Genomic DNA, 14,010 nt, shown 5'->3' on the forward strand with positions numbered 1-14,010 from the left:
GTGGGTTATCTTTATTGTTAAGGTATTAAATTCAGAGAAGCTAGTGAGGGGCCAACTCCAGATCCCCGGAGTCCACAATGCAGTCATCAAAGTAGGTGTCTTGTTTTACCTGGACGCAATGTGAGTGCACACAATAAACAAAATACGTCTATGATAGGAGTCATGCACGAAAGACAGGTAGTGGTTGAGAAGCGACAGAAGAGAAGAAAAGGAGTCTTCATTTTAACTTGCATTTTGTGGCTCAGCGTTACCAACCAAGGAAAGCATTGGGAGAGTGCAACACATAATGTAAAGGCACCTTTTTACATTTTTGTGAACTTATTTTTACGGACAGAAAATACTGTTAAAATGAACATTGATTTAACAAAAGACTTTTCAGTAAAACCATCATAGCTGTGGAGGAAGAAAAACTAGAAATGGTTAAGAAAGAAAATCCAGACCTAGAAATATTAGTTTTATTTCTAATTTAATTATAATTCAATTTTGTTTTGTAGTTTCGCCTCGACCTCGTGGCACATGTCTGCTGCTGATGTTTTCTTCATTGTTGCAAAATTAATAATGAAACAGTGAGCAGTGTCATGAATGTCCTCATTTTTTAACAATTTCAAGACACCTGTCATTTTTTTTTTAAACCAAGAGCGCCACCTACTGAGCTCTGAGAATGAAGACACTGTTTCATGAAGCTTCATCAGCCCATCACCAGAAATTCTTGAGAAATAAGTAGCTTTATCATCAATTTCACCCGCATGTATTTTGGAATCTAACAGGGAATTTATTTGAGATCAAGTGAGACTTTTTTGTTCGTGACCCTGCCCACTCCAGTCAAGTGGCCCCTCTGACCCACAGCGTCAGACAGATCAACATCCGCTTCAGCCAGAGTATGGATGCGTTTCATATGGACATAGTTAAAGGTCCCAGTGACGCACTGAAGCCTGTTTTGTTAAGTGAAATCCTCCTTTCTTCATCATTTCTTGGCTCTAAGGCAGACTCTGTCATGGATGGATCAGGAAACTTGAATGAAATAAATAGCTGTTGTTTGACTACAGGTCTTTCTCGGCGATCTAAGCCGATAAAGAGATCTTTTATCCGCGCTGTTGCGTTGAACACAGATGCTGAGTTAGAGTGAGTTAACACAGCCAGTAAACATGGTGATTGTGAGTCAGTAGGACCGTGAAATGCATTTCATTTAAGTAGAATGATTCTACTGAGTGTGAGAAATGAGTGGAGAGAGACTGAGTAGCGCTGCGCACACAGGCACGCCAGCGCGACTCGGCGACTCAGATTAAGCGAGTCAATTAAAATATCAACTCAGTCAGTGGGAATGCGTTTGAAATACATTTGAACTGAATGACTTTCCAAAACACAGCTCGCCGAAGCTCCTCAGGGCTTTCATAAATTCATTTCTAAATGTAAATAAATGAATATGGATGGTGGTTTCAGAATATTTTATGAACATGCTGAGGAACCCCAAAGAACGACCCAGAAAAGAGGCAGTTTTGTGTGACATGGGCCCCTAAAACAACAAATCGCTCTAGATTTTTCTGACTCTTGCAGGGATATGATTTGATGTGCAGATGGAAGCATCTGTCAATCATGCCCTTTGTTATTGTGCATGAGCACAATCTTTGAGCAATTGTTTGCTGACATGATTTTGTACTTGGTGGAAATATTCTGAGGGGGAACATACAAGTAAACAGTCAGTGTAGGTGGAAGTACCATGAAATAAAGAGGAGTAACCTGCTCATCCAACACTGCGTCAACAGCAGAACCATTCGGGTCTGTGTTAAAACTCTGCGGACAGATGTTGCACCTTTTCAAATTGATCAAAACACACGTTTCACTCGTGTCAGCCTTGGTTTGGCGTTTGCTTGAGTGCATCGCAGTACAGGCTGGTTCACCCAGTCGCCACCACGTTACACTCACCAGTTGTTTTGTTCACATATTCATGATAAACAGCTGAATTTCAGACCGAAAGACCTTCTCGCTGCAGGATTAACCTTTGCTTCTGAGGACAGTAAAGAAGCAGATGTTGACCTCAGGCAGGGATAAAAGAAAAAAAACAGTAAAGGGTTATATTTGGGCTGCTCTGCTCAGGGATTGCTCAGTAGTTTAACTGTTCTGAACTCAGTTGATGAAGCTTGAGAACTTGACCTGATTTTAGTTAAAAACATATGTGTTCATTTGTGCATATGAAGGTGCATGTTGATATTAAAACACGTGTGACTAATGGGATTTTTTTTCATTGATTCTCTCATCTTGGCTTCTCATCTATGGCACTAGAAGGTCCAAATTTCTATTTTTTTTATTCAGTTTTATAAGACCAAAGACTGTGATTCACATACAGCAACACTCAACTTGGAAAAGTGGTCTTCTCTTTCTACGTAACAAAAAACCCTGAATAAGAAGGTGCAGGTTTTTGCTCCAACTCCAAATCAATAAATACCAATAATCTAGTAGTACACAGGTGACTTAGTACGAGGGTGGTAATGTAAAGGAGAGTAAATATAACAGTGATTAAAAATGAACAGTGCATCACAACGTTGTGTGCAAAGGCTTATTCTTTTAAAAAGAAAAAACAACAGCAAAAACACTGCTCCAACACTCCAACTTTGTCTATGTTGATACGTCCTTCCAACCCAAAGGTGGACGCTACCTGGATAGCACATCATCGGGTTCATCCTCACGGTCTCAGAGTCCTTTACTGCTGAGCCCAGCAGGTTCCCAGAGCATGTTCAACACCAGCGGGCCCTTACTGCGCTCTCTCAGGTGAGACTGATGATGTGGTGACCTGGAAGGCTCAGTTTCGGGTTGTGAATTGCTGCATCTGTTGCAGTCATCCAGGTGAAGGAGTGATCCAACTCATTTCAGTGACTCGATCCAGCAACTTGGGGATCACGATAGGAGGCGGGTCCAACCGACCTGATGGCCCAGCGGTCTTTATCCAGGAGGTCCTGTCTGCGGGAGACTGCCACCGGGTAAGAAGCAACCATCAGCCTGTCACAGAGACTCAGTATTGTGGTGCAAGGGAGCCGATATCTCATTGTTTAAAACTTCAACCCGTTAAATGTTTTATTCTCAGTCGTTCTATTTTTACTTCAAAGCCTTCAGAGTGACGTCTCAGTGTCTCTTCAAAGTGGAGCAAATGAAAACATCTCCGCTTCATTATATACAAGTGGTGGATATTCGTGTTCATGTTTTTACCGCTGACTTTTGGGAGGAACCCCAGAAATGATACCATTCCCTCCATAAATATTGAATCTCTGCCCAACTTTTTTCACTGTGCGTGCTGCAGCAGTACTCATCCTCAAGTGTTTTTCTTGCTAGTGCAGCATCCGATGAAATGAAAGATTGTTTCCCACCAAAAGCACGCTCACTATAAATGGTTTATTGGCAGCACCTTATATCGTCTCTTGCCCTGTCTGTGACACTCTTAAGAGGATCTCAGTTAGAATTTCAACTCCCAAGCTTAGGAGGCTCAGATCACTCCCATAATGTTTTAGTGGAATTTACTTCACGCCAAGAAAACTTTTAAAATCCACCGTGAACCTGGTTCTGCTGGATATCATCCTGGTGAAAATGTATTCAGGCTTCGCTGCTCAGTTTTCTGGTTCCCACGTCCATGATTTATTCACATGCAGTGCTTTAGTGTGATATGAGACCATTAAAAACATGGCTTAAAGGACAGACGGTAGCAGGGACTACAGAACGTTTAAACATAATGATGCTATTTTTCACAATCTTGATGTCCTGAAATATCATAGTATCAATGGATAATTTCTCAGACTTGAGGAACTTATCATTAAAACATGAGCAACGAAGAAAGCCCTCTTATTTGTCATCTCTTAATGTAAGATCAGATACTACTTGAGGTACTTGATGGCGTGATTCTGTACTGATATTTTAAGTGCACAATATTGATATTTCATAAATAAAAACTTTGTGTTTTTGAGAGGTATTTAGGCTTATCGTGAACACTGGACCCTCAGCTTCTTCTAATAGGTTCAAGTCTGGGTTAGCACGTCACTGTCAGCTAAACTGTGAGATGTGGCTGTTGATCTAACTGGAGTTCATAACAGTACATTAATTTTAGTGAACATAGTACTTAACATGTTTAATGTGTTTTTTCCCTTAAAATAAAGGCTCTTGTTACCAACTCATACACTTATTATACATCATATCGGCAGTCATACAATATGTCAGCATATATCATATCACTGCTTCTGTTTCAGGATACCTATTGCTGGCAACACACAGCCCTACTTTCAATACTGTAAATACGAGCTGCTGAAGCTTCTCAGAGCTGTTTTCGACCTGTATCTGTGGAATCTTCTGCTGTAGTGACTGAGGCCTGCTAACAGCAGTGATGTTTAAGAACATGCAGTAGACCTCTGTCACATGCTCTTTATGAATCAACAGGAGCTCAGGCTCTGTGAGGGCGGTCAGTCCGGGCAAGCAGTCGATCCAGCTCCAGTGGGCCCCGGCAAGCAAAGCGGGGCTCATGCTGACCGGTGTGTTGGTGAATACCAGTGGTTGACCTGCATGTGAAACTGAAGCATATATTGTTTCTACACAGTGTTTGCCCACAGCAAACACAGAATCCTGCTGTGATGAAATCGTTGGTGAAAATGCAGTTTTCTCTTTCCTTTCTTTACAACATGAAAAGGCACTGAAATATTAATGTATGTAAAACACGGCTAAGAATACTGAGGATATTGAGCTGTTTTATAAATTCCCTTTCAGGAACGAGTGAAAGAATGATAAACCTTAGTGAGTTTCTTCCTTCTCTTCTGCTGAGGAACCTTGGATCAGTTCACATGTGTCTGTGTCCTGCGATGCTTGTCATGTCCGACATCCATGCTGTGTTTCCAGCCCGATAAAGCTTCAGCATTCACCGTGTGGCTAGGAAGAACCTGACCGAGGCAACATATTACTGCCTGGCTTTTCTTCTCCTGCCTTCTCCACTTCTGTCCAAATCTCATCCTCCTTGCCTCTCTGTCCGCCCCCTCTCTGTGAGCTGTGGGCAGGATGACAAGAGAAGGATAGAGACAAGGCGCAATGCTGTTCGCTGGAAGCATCCAATCTTCTCTTTCTTCTGCAAACCTTTGCAGCATTGTGGAAATGAGGCTCGTTCAGCAGCTGGCTGAGACTTATCATGTGCTTTAACGTGTTTATGGAATTGAAATCTAGATTTTCCAGTTCAGTATCAACCTCATTAAGATCTTCAAACGATTTAGATTCACCATCAGCTATCTTAGTGAAGCGTTTGGATGTTGAGAATCCGAAAGCTGAACGTTAACCAAGTCAGAAATGAAATCAAAAGTTAGGCATTTATTTAAATATTCAGCAACAATGGTGGCGCTTTGGACATCATCGTATGTTGTATGTTCATGTAGTGAAGGTAGAGGGAGGAAGTGAAGGCAGATTAAGTGGTGGGAGATGACACAGGAAGAGTGTCGTTCTGAGTTCAGGGAGAAGTCACCACAGGTTATGGTTGGTCAGGAAGAACCTCTAGAGGGGTACAGAAAAGGTGGTGAGGGAAACAAAGAAAGTCAGGCAAGAGGCAGGGGGGAGAAATTGTGGGATAAGATGAGGGGGGAGGAGAACAGGCTGGTCTATTCAGAGTGTTGCAAAAGGTAGTGGCTTATAGTGAGTTGTATCAGAGACTGGACGGAGAGAAGGATGGATTCAAGAGACCCTGGCGGAGAGAGAGAGAGCAGGGGCGGTGGATGGAAGTGTGTGATCAAGTGAAGACTGTGTGAGGGAAAGATGGAAGGATTTCTTCAGGGAACTGAGGAATAGGAGAGGAAGGAGGGTGGGTGGTGGTGAACTAGAAGACCAGGTAGTTGAGGAAACAACAGAGTGGGAAGGCAGGGGAAGTGTTTAGGAGACTGAGCAGTGAACCTTCTGACTAGAATGTTCAATGATCTTCAAGGCTGAGGGGATGAGCAGTGGAGGAACTGACCGGAGATCAGCAGCAGAACGCTCAGAAATGTCACGGCATGAAGGTGTGGGAAAGAATGGTTGGGTCCAGGCTCGGGTTTTCATGGGCAATGACTAGACGGGACAAGATTAGCAACCGGGGTGTCAGAGAGACGTGTGGAGAAGTTCAGAGGCAAAGCCAGGACGGCCAGACGCGGGTGTGGTTTGGACACTTGGAGAGGTGATGGTGATGGATGGAGAATGTTTGAAATGGAGGGACCAGGCAAATGAAGGAGAGGAAGCCAAGCACAGAGGTTCATGGATGCAATATAGGACGGTATAAAGAGGAGTGTTCTTGTCATAGTTTTACAGCGATGAATAGATGAAGCTTAAAATAAGAGCGACTCCAAAATCATTTAAATTATATTACAAAATCTAAAGAGGGGACCGTCAATGCTTCTGCGTTTAAGCGCTGTCTGACAACTCAATTTTTCAATGAGGAGAGACGCCAGCAGACAGTATTAAGGATTAGTTTTTTTTTCTGACTCATTTTTATCGCTGACCTGTGGATGGAAAATCCCTAATAACAGATGGTGAACGGTAGTGAAGACAGCATGTACGCGTGTAAGAGAAGGACAGCGTAGAACCACTCCATCACCAGCTTCCTTTCCACTGTTCACTGATGCCTGGCTCATTTACACAGCCGTGACTGACCCAGACTTTCTTTGCTTATGGAAGCATGTTGTCCATTTCCTCCAAATCCCAGCTGGTAATCCCCTGTGTCACATAGGAGGAGCGGCCGCTTCTTGCAGTGAGATTTATAGGCTATGAGTCAGCAAGAGGATTACACACATTTATCAAAACTCAGCGTGAGGCTCTTGCAAGGAGAGTAAACTGCGTAGTTGATACCATCTTAATTAGCAGGTCTGTCCGTCACTTCTGATCCTGGATCAAGTCAGAGTCCTGAATTTGTTGTCAAGATATGAGAAACTTCATTAACCTCCTGAGACCAAGTGACTTCTGCAAGCTTGAAGGGCCACTGCCCACGCTATACTATAGTCAAGTGTCGGTGAGCTGGCGTGAAAGGGCGGCGACCAGCCTGGAGTTTGCCTGAAACATTCCGTCCGTAAATGTAGACTCCTTCTGAGTATATACACGTCACAACCGGGTTTGTATGAGCTGAGAGTACAAGCAATAACCAATGCACACGTTTCAACAGGGTAGGGGCAACTTTTTCAGAAAAACTGATGCTGCGTCATGAAACGGTGTCCTCATTCTCAGAGCTCAGTAGGTGGCGCTCTGGGTTAAAAAATGATGGGAGGTGTTATTGAGATGGTTGTTCGAATCCAAAGATTTCAGAGCAGAGAGTGCCATCTAGTGGACACTGTTTCATGAAGCTTTTTTTGAAGTTTCCCGAAGCACGGATGCTATACTGCTATATTGCTGCATCTAAATAAACCTGTTTTTTCAAAGTAAAACACAGTGCATCTATCATCGTAAAGTGAAAAAATCCAAAGTACAAGTGACAATTCAACCTACTGCCAGGTGGTTTACATTAAATATATGAAATGTGTAGTTTCATCAATAATGAGTGTGATAGTAATACCCAAGTGATGACCATGACCTGAGCTTGCTCACCTGCTCTGTGCAGGACGGTCGTCTCAGGCCTGGAGACCAACTCATTGCCATGAACAAGGAGTCCATGATAGGTGTGACCCACGAGGAGGCCAAAAGCATGCTGAACAAAGTCAAAGTCAGGTGGGTCATGGCCTGTGCTGCGGGTCCATCTGTCCCTGTGCTTTGTGATCAGAGAGAGCTGCACTGAAGATTCCCAGTTGATTTAGAATCAGCGTTTCTGCTTCCAGTCAGGACAGTGTGGTGGAAATAGCCTTCATACCAGGGAAGGGACATTTCCCTAGTAGCACGTCTCTTCATAATGGTGTCCAGAGAGCCACAGGCAACAGCTACAACTCCGGACGCCTAAAAGTGCACATCAGGTCGCCGGAGGTCAGTTTGGTTTCCCAAGTCGTGGGCTATTATTGTTCACAGTTGAGCTGTGAAGCGTGTCACACCCTGCCTGCTCGGCTGAAGAGAGTCTGACCTGTCTGTCTATCCAGATCTGCACCGAGGAGCCGGCCTCAGTGTCTTCACCTTCTCCTGACATCTGCCCACCAGATATCCACATTTCAGGTAACTGTTACAGAACTGGATTCCTCTCGTGACATTAGATAACTCGTCGGATGGTTTTCATCCATCCACACGTTCATCACTGTGGTAAAACAATTGTTGGCAACTGCACTGTAGTGATTTGCAGTACCGTCACCATCGATCCTGACTCTCCTCTCGCCTGTCAAATACTGAGTTGTTTGTGGTGGAAAGTCTGCTTCCTCGTGATGTGACCAGTTCACCTGTGAAAGCTTGAAGAAAAAACATTGTCACCAGTTGAACTTTTTCTTGAATGAAACATTTCTGTTTTATTCGGCTTGTGTAAATATTTTATTTGTTATGGAAATTTCCCATGCTTAATATGCCATGCCATGATAATACGGATCATATGTAGCTGGCGTGACAGGCCCGGGATAATTCTGTTCTACATATTTGTGGTGCCTAAGATTAAGTCCACCACACTCAGAGGATTGTTTACAAATGCTCCCTGATGGAAGTGCTGTGTCTGTGGAGTCGTGAGGGACAGTTTAAATAGAAGTTGTCCTGTGAATGGAGGTCCTGCCCATGACGGTCCGGACAGTTCTTCAGTGCTGGAGGGAGAGTTTGTCTCAGAGTCATGAAGGCAACAGTGTTTGATCAGCATCAGTTGGATGAGAACGGGAGGATGAAATGACGCTCTTGGTAACTTGGCTATCCCTTTTTCTAGAAGCGCTGTCCAAGGTGCTATCAAACTGGCTTCAAGTGTTTGCCTCTGCCAAACTCTGGCGCTTCATGTGGTCAAGCAAGAGTTTTCATTCAAGTTGGCCTGTTCCCGAACAGGGTGAACCCGAGCGCGAGTGTCGAGGGAGCAGTTGATTTGAGATTCCAGCTGGATTTAGCAGACACACACACGCAGATCACAGTTAGGCACCATGGATCGTGAAGGTTCTGAGTTGAAGCCACCTCTGACTGCCCTGGACCTTTGACGCTGTAGCTTAGATGTGCAGGGTCATCGATGGGAAGTGGCTAAAAGCCACCAGACACCAATCCAATTGGTCTGGATTAACCCACTCAAGGTCACTTCCCAGTGGCCCTGACCACTGACATCCCTCCCTCCGACCGGTCCTACAGCAAGTGGCTCCTCAAACACAGCAAATCCTGTTAGAGGGATAATTACCTGTGTTAACATTATCAGAAGCTATTTAACGACGCTCACACACGAGAGCGTCGTGTTCCTGATATCGTTTTAAAATCATTCTACATCATGAATCACACCTCAATCAACTGCTAACTTTGAGTCCACCAAAACGACAGAGGCTCTAGAACCTAAGATGAAATCAAAGCTCTCTACCTGTAAGTCACTGCAAAGTTATTCTGGAATTGCCATAAATATATAGCTTATATAGGAGTTCATCCCTCAGGTGACAGATAATGTTCGGAACAGCCAAATCTTCTTCTTTGGGCTTCACCCTTCAAGGGTGGCCACAGCGGATCACCGTCCTCCATCTCACCCTGGCCTCAACCTCTTCTCACAAACCTCATGTCCTCCTTGTCTTATTCTGAACAGCCAAATAAAATGACCTAATGTGAGCATCTAATACGAGTCAAGACGCCTCATGTGATCTCAGTCATCGATGAGCTGTATCGAAACGAGCGGTGATTCATTTCAGTGCAGGTTTTCCGTGACAGCATATGCAGCGTCTTTCACCGTCAGTAGAGGTGGAGCACGTTAATCCCTGAGTGGGATGTGGAGGCGGAGCATTTACCCTAGCAACAGGGGTCCTCCGGTCTCTTCCTCCCGCTCACACATAGACACACGCACACGTAGCTGTCACCAACGTATCAGGCTGACACACAAATCTGGGACAGACAAACTCATCAAATTAATATTAGACATTGGCTGTCTGCCCCTCTGTTCCTCTCTCACTCTCATCTATATAATCATCCTTCCACCTTTAATCATCTGCTCCACCTCCACAAACACACACACACACTTTAAATCCCGAGGGCATAGCTGTTGATCCTCTCTATTTCTGCCGATTATTTTTCCAACATTTACATTGGCCTCCTGTGGCTCTCTGAGGTGAAGCAGCGGTGTGAGTGAATGAGCATCATGTTCGGCGCTTTAACATTTATATATATAACTCCTGGTCAGGTGTGGTGCCCCTGGATGATCATGCCTTCCAGCGCTGCAAAGGTTGCCAACAGTGTTGGCTAGATCAAACCCTCCCTGAACACACAGTGAGTTGTCATGTTTAACGGAGCTTCATTCCCAAATCATCACAGGATTGTCTCGTAAATTGGTTCGAGGCGATGCTGAAGACTGTGGTTTACGTGCATGGCACATTGCTCGTGAAGTGAAACATGACAGCTACAATGGAGCTGCGAAGAGATGGCAAACTTCAGTGTGGGAGCGCCTCAGTGAGCGCTCTCTCTCTTCCTCTAGTTGCAACTTTGATGTGGGTTTGAAATAAACTTCTTCTTTGCAGGCACAACCAATCAGCGGTCACCAACAGGAACAAAACCCAAGATCACACTGGACCCGTATATCCGGCTAAAACTGGACAAGTTGGATTTGGTGAGTCCGATTTTTGAGGGAAAGTGGTCAGGCCAGCAATGTTGCATGGTTTGGAAACAGTGGCACTGAGGAAAAGACAGGAGGCGGAGCTGGAGGTAGCAGAGATGAAGATGCTGAGGTTCTCTCTGGGAGTGACCAGTGGCTGGTCCTCCTCACAATCCTGTGTGAGATATTGAGGAGGCAGCCACAGCACCAGAGGAAAGAAACACATGGCTGTTGCATCATCTTGATGCATGCATGAATGGATATCTGAGGAGAACTTGAAGACACGTTAGACGGCTTTGAGCTTCATTGAATGTGAGCAGGATGTGGTCTTATCTCGGCTGTAGCATGTACAGCTTCACCCCTGCCAGCTGTGCCGGAGCACCAAACAGCTTGCTCCTCAGCAAGGTCAGACGTCCTGTTCCATGGGTGCTAACAGACCAGTGTGGATTTGACATGCTTTGAGAGCGCTCCATGACAAAAGTTTCTCCAGTGATGCACACAACCAAACTCAAATCTACGATGCTCCACACTGGAATTAACTTTCCAGCTCTGTGGCGTTTGAGAGCCGACACCGGCGTGTGACAGTTGTTGTGGCGTGTGTATACTTGAGTGTGGTGGACTCTGGGTCACCATCGTAGTTTGAAACTGATTTTTAATTCAGGGAACCTTTGATAATGACACTGGTCGACTCAGAGTCTCTGGATCCGTCTTTATTTTATTAGATGGAGTGGTCGTCTGCCTTGGTTCACATCAACACATGCAGGAAACACCGTGGTGAAAATAGTAGGATATTGGACGGAGCTCCGCGCCGGTATTGGCAGCTGCGTCCTCTTCCACGTCCCCATTAGGGTTCACTGATCGTGGACACACTCTCACAGGTCGCGCTAATGCTACGAGCCGGCATTAGTTAATGACCATCAAAAAATTCTAAAGCGGTCAAAGTGTCAGTGAAATCTTCAACAAGGCAGCGGAAAACAACCATTTTAGGAGAGAGAATTTTTAAAAGGTTTTTCATCACACAAGACAGAGGACTGACAGTTTGTGTAACGATTTGGAGAATAGAATATGACTAAATGATCATTTCTTCACATGATTTCTAATATTTATTCAATTCTTCTTTAATAGCATCAAGGAATGGATGTGTCCAGACTGGACACTGGACACATTTCCTAGATGACTGGAACCTATGAGTGGTCCTAATAGGTTCTCTGAGTCCACACTCAACATGTTCACGTGTGCAAGCCCAATGCAGGGAGTGTCGCATGTTTATCAAATTCAATATTTGTCGGTATATCGTGTACGATAAGTTATCGCCCATCCCTAGTCCATAGTTCAAGTCAACTGTTAAGAGACATGAGACCCAGCAGACAGACGGCTCAATTTAACCACCCCTAAATAAAGCTGGCAGAGACACCAGCGGCTTCTACCAGAGACACGAAACATTGAATTTCTCATCTAAACACTTAGTTCACTATTCTATTGAAACATTAACAAATAATGATATTGGAGACAAACTCCACTAGTAAGTTTCATCATAAAACGGTTGCAAGAAAGACTGTAGTGTCCCACACATGGAAGAGAATGAAAATAATCGTGATAACTTCTTTGGTTCATATCGCCCATCATTCGTGTCCAGTTATTATAATGCAGCGCTAGTTAGGCTCTTGTTTCCATTTCCATCCACGTACCTCTCTGCTCGATCTCTCATTTCTAACTCTTGTTATCCGAACATCCCCCAGCTCATTTGCACATCTCTCAGCCGTGACTCAGCGTCTCTGTGTCTCTGTGCTCACAGGCGCTCTCATTCCTGGGTCTGGATGTCGCTGACGAGAAGAAGAAGAAACTGAAGCAGAGTCTGAACACAGACTCACAAGGCACAGTGGCATACGGAGGTGAACTTTCACACACATGCTGCTGCTGAGGATCACATACTCATGCTGAGTCAGTGGACAGGTGAAATGTCTTTGTGGAATTGAGATGTTACTGTGTGCAGCCACTGGCTCTGCTGTGTTGCAGCTACCCACGTCTTAGTAGAGTCAAGGTCGATTAAGATTTATCTTTTCGTTTTCGTCAGAGTGAGAACATTATCTTTCATAAACCTGTGCCAGTTGGTTCACAGTTGTGTGGTTTTCACCTTCACCTGGTGGAGTGGCCTCATTGTAAAACTGGTGCTGCTGGGCTTCAGGAAAAGTCAGTTAAGGCAGCTCTGTCATCTTGTCTGGATGGACACCTCCTGGGACAGGTATTCTTGGCCTGGCCAACTAGGTGGCAGCCCTTGTGCCCACCCAGGACACTGGGAGGGATTACGACCTTTGGTTGGCAGGAGGTCTGGGAAGGCCCGGCCATGCCAGGAAAGGTTTCTAGGGAGAAGCTTGGGTCTCTCCTTTCCAATGACCTGACCTTGGATGAGAGATGGAAATGGATAGATTGATGGAACATGATCACATTTGGTGTCTGAAATCACCGTCTGGTTTGGACTTTTCAGACTTTGTTGAGGCAACGCGCAATATTTTCCAAGACAACCTGGAGGAGCTTGGTTTTGGGGCGGGACCCTTCATGTTCTCCTACCATGAAGCTGCCAGTCTGATGGACACGTCGGCCTTCCACTCACCTGTGAGTAACCTGGTGTCACCGTACACAGCTGTCTAACTAAAGCTTCTGCTTGTGCTGTCTGGAGCAGACGTACGAATCGGAATGCAGCTACAGCAGTGAGGAAATGGAACAGTTTCAAACAGAAGTCAAACAGCTGCAGATGCAGATGAAGCAACTCAAGGTAACGCAACAGAACATGGTGGCGTGCATCACCTGTGCCCGTCCATCCATGGTTTGATCATGGGCCTCTCTGTTTATCTTAATGAGCAACTTCAGTGGCTCAGTCCTTTTATAGTTATCGCCTCTGCTCTTTCTGTTCAATCTAAATTTCGAGATGAAATGTCCGCTCTGTCTGTAGGTGATGCTGAAAGACATGGAGCACAGCAAGAAAAACCTTGAAGAGGAGCTGCAGAAGACCTCAGAGGTTGGCTTGATTTCCTCACATGTGACATCACCAGGGTTCTCTCCAGGCTGCAGCAGCTTAGGGACCCTACACGCTGGGGAGAACCCTGGTGCTCAGCTCTGTACATGTCTGCGTGTGCACATTGAGAGCGCTGCGGATGTGCTCCTCGTGACAGAGAGCGTGCCTGACTGTGGAGGAGAACACCCGCTTGAAGAGCCGCCTGCAGGCAGCTGAGGCGGAGGTAGGCCAGCGGCAGGCCAGCAGTGCAGAGCAGGACTACGAGGAGGTCATCCAGCTGCTGGAAGCAGAGATCCGTGACCTGAAAAGCCAGCTCGCCAGCAAAAGGCAAACGCGAGGGATGGACGCCACCAAAGTACGAGCTTTCACT

General features: G+C 45.2%; 1 protein-coding gene across 6 annotated transcripts in view; it reads left to right on the forward strand.

Annotated features, from left to right (window-relative positions):
- Positions 1–14,010, forward strand: part of si:dkeyp-72e1.9 (syntaxin-binding protein 4) — a 32,781-nt gene that overhangs the window by 13,490 nt on the left and 5,281 nt on the right. For 5 of the 6 annotated variants that reach the window (XM_053850775.1, XM_053850778.1, XM_053850779.1 and 2 more), the window contains exons 7-18: positions 23–91; positions 2,643–2,766; positions 2,834–2,975; positions 7,571–7,677; positions 7,785–7,926; positions 8,037–8,109; positions 10,554–10,642; positions 12,423–12,519; positions 13,113–13,240; positions 13,308–13,400; positions 13,578–13,643; positions 13,798–13,995. In XM_053850775.1, coding sequence (XP_053706750.1) covers positions 23–91; positions 2,643–2,766; positions 2,834–2,975; positions 7,571–7,677; positions 7,785–7,926; positions 8,037–8,109; positions 10,554–10,642; positions 12,423–12,519; positions 13,113–13,240; positions 13,308–13,400; positions 13,578–13,643; positions 13,798–13,995 — 1,328 coding nt within the window. The remainder of the gene's footprint in view (positions 1–22; positions 92–2,642; positions 2,767–2,833; positions 2,976–7,570; positions 7,678–7,784; positions 7,927–8,036; positions 8,110–10,553; positions 10,643–12,422; positions 12,520–13,112; positions 13,241–13,307; positions 13,401–13,577; positions 13,644–13,797; positions 13,996–14,010) is intronic. The other variant, XM_053850776.1, reaches the window with a different exon arrangement.

Source organism: Synchiropus splendidus, chromosome 19, assembly GCF_027744825.2.
Source record: "Synchiropus splendidus isolate RoL2022-P1 chromosome 19, RoL_Sspl_1.0, whole genome shotgun sequence".
NCBI classification, from domain to species: Eukaryota; Metazoa; Chordata; class Actinopteri; order Syngnathiformes; family Callionymidae; genus Synchiropus; species Synchiropus splendidus.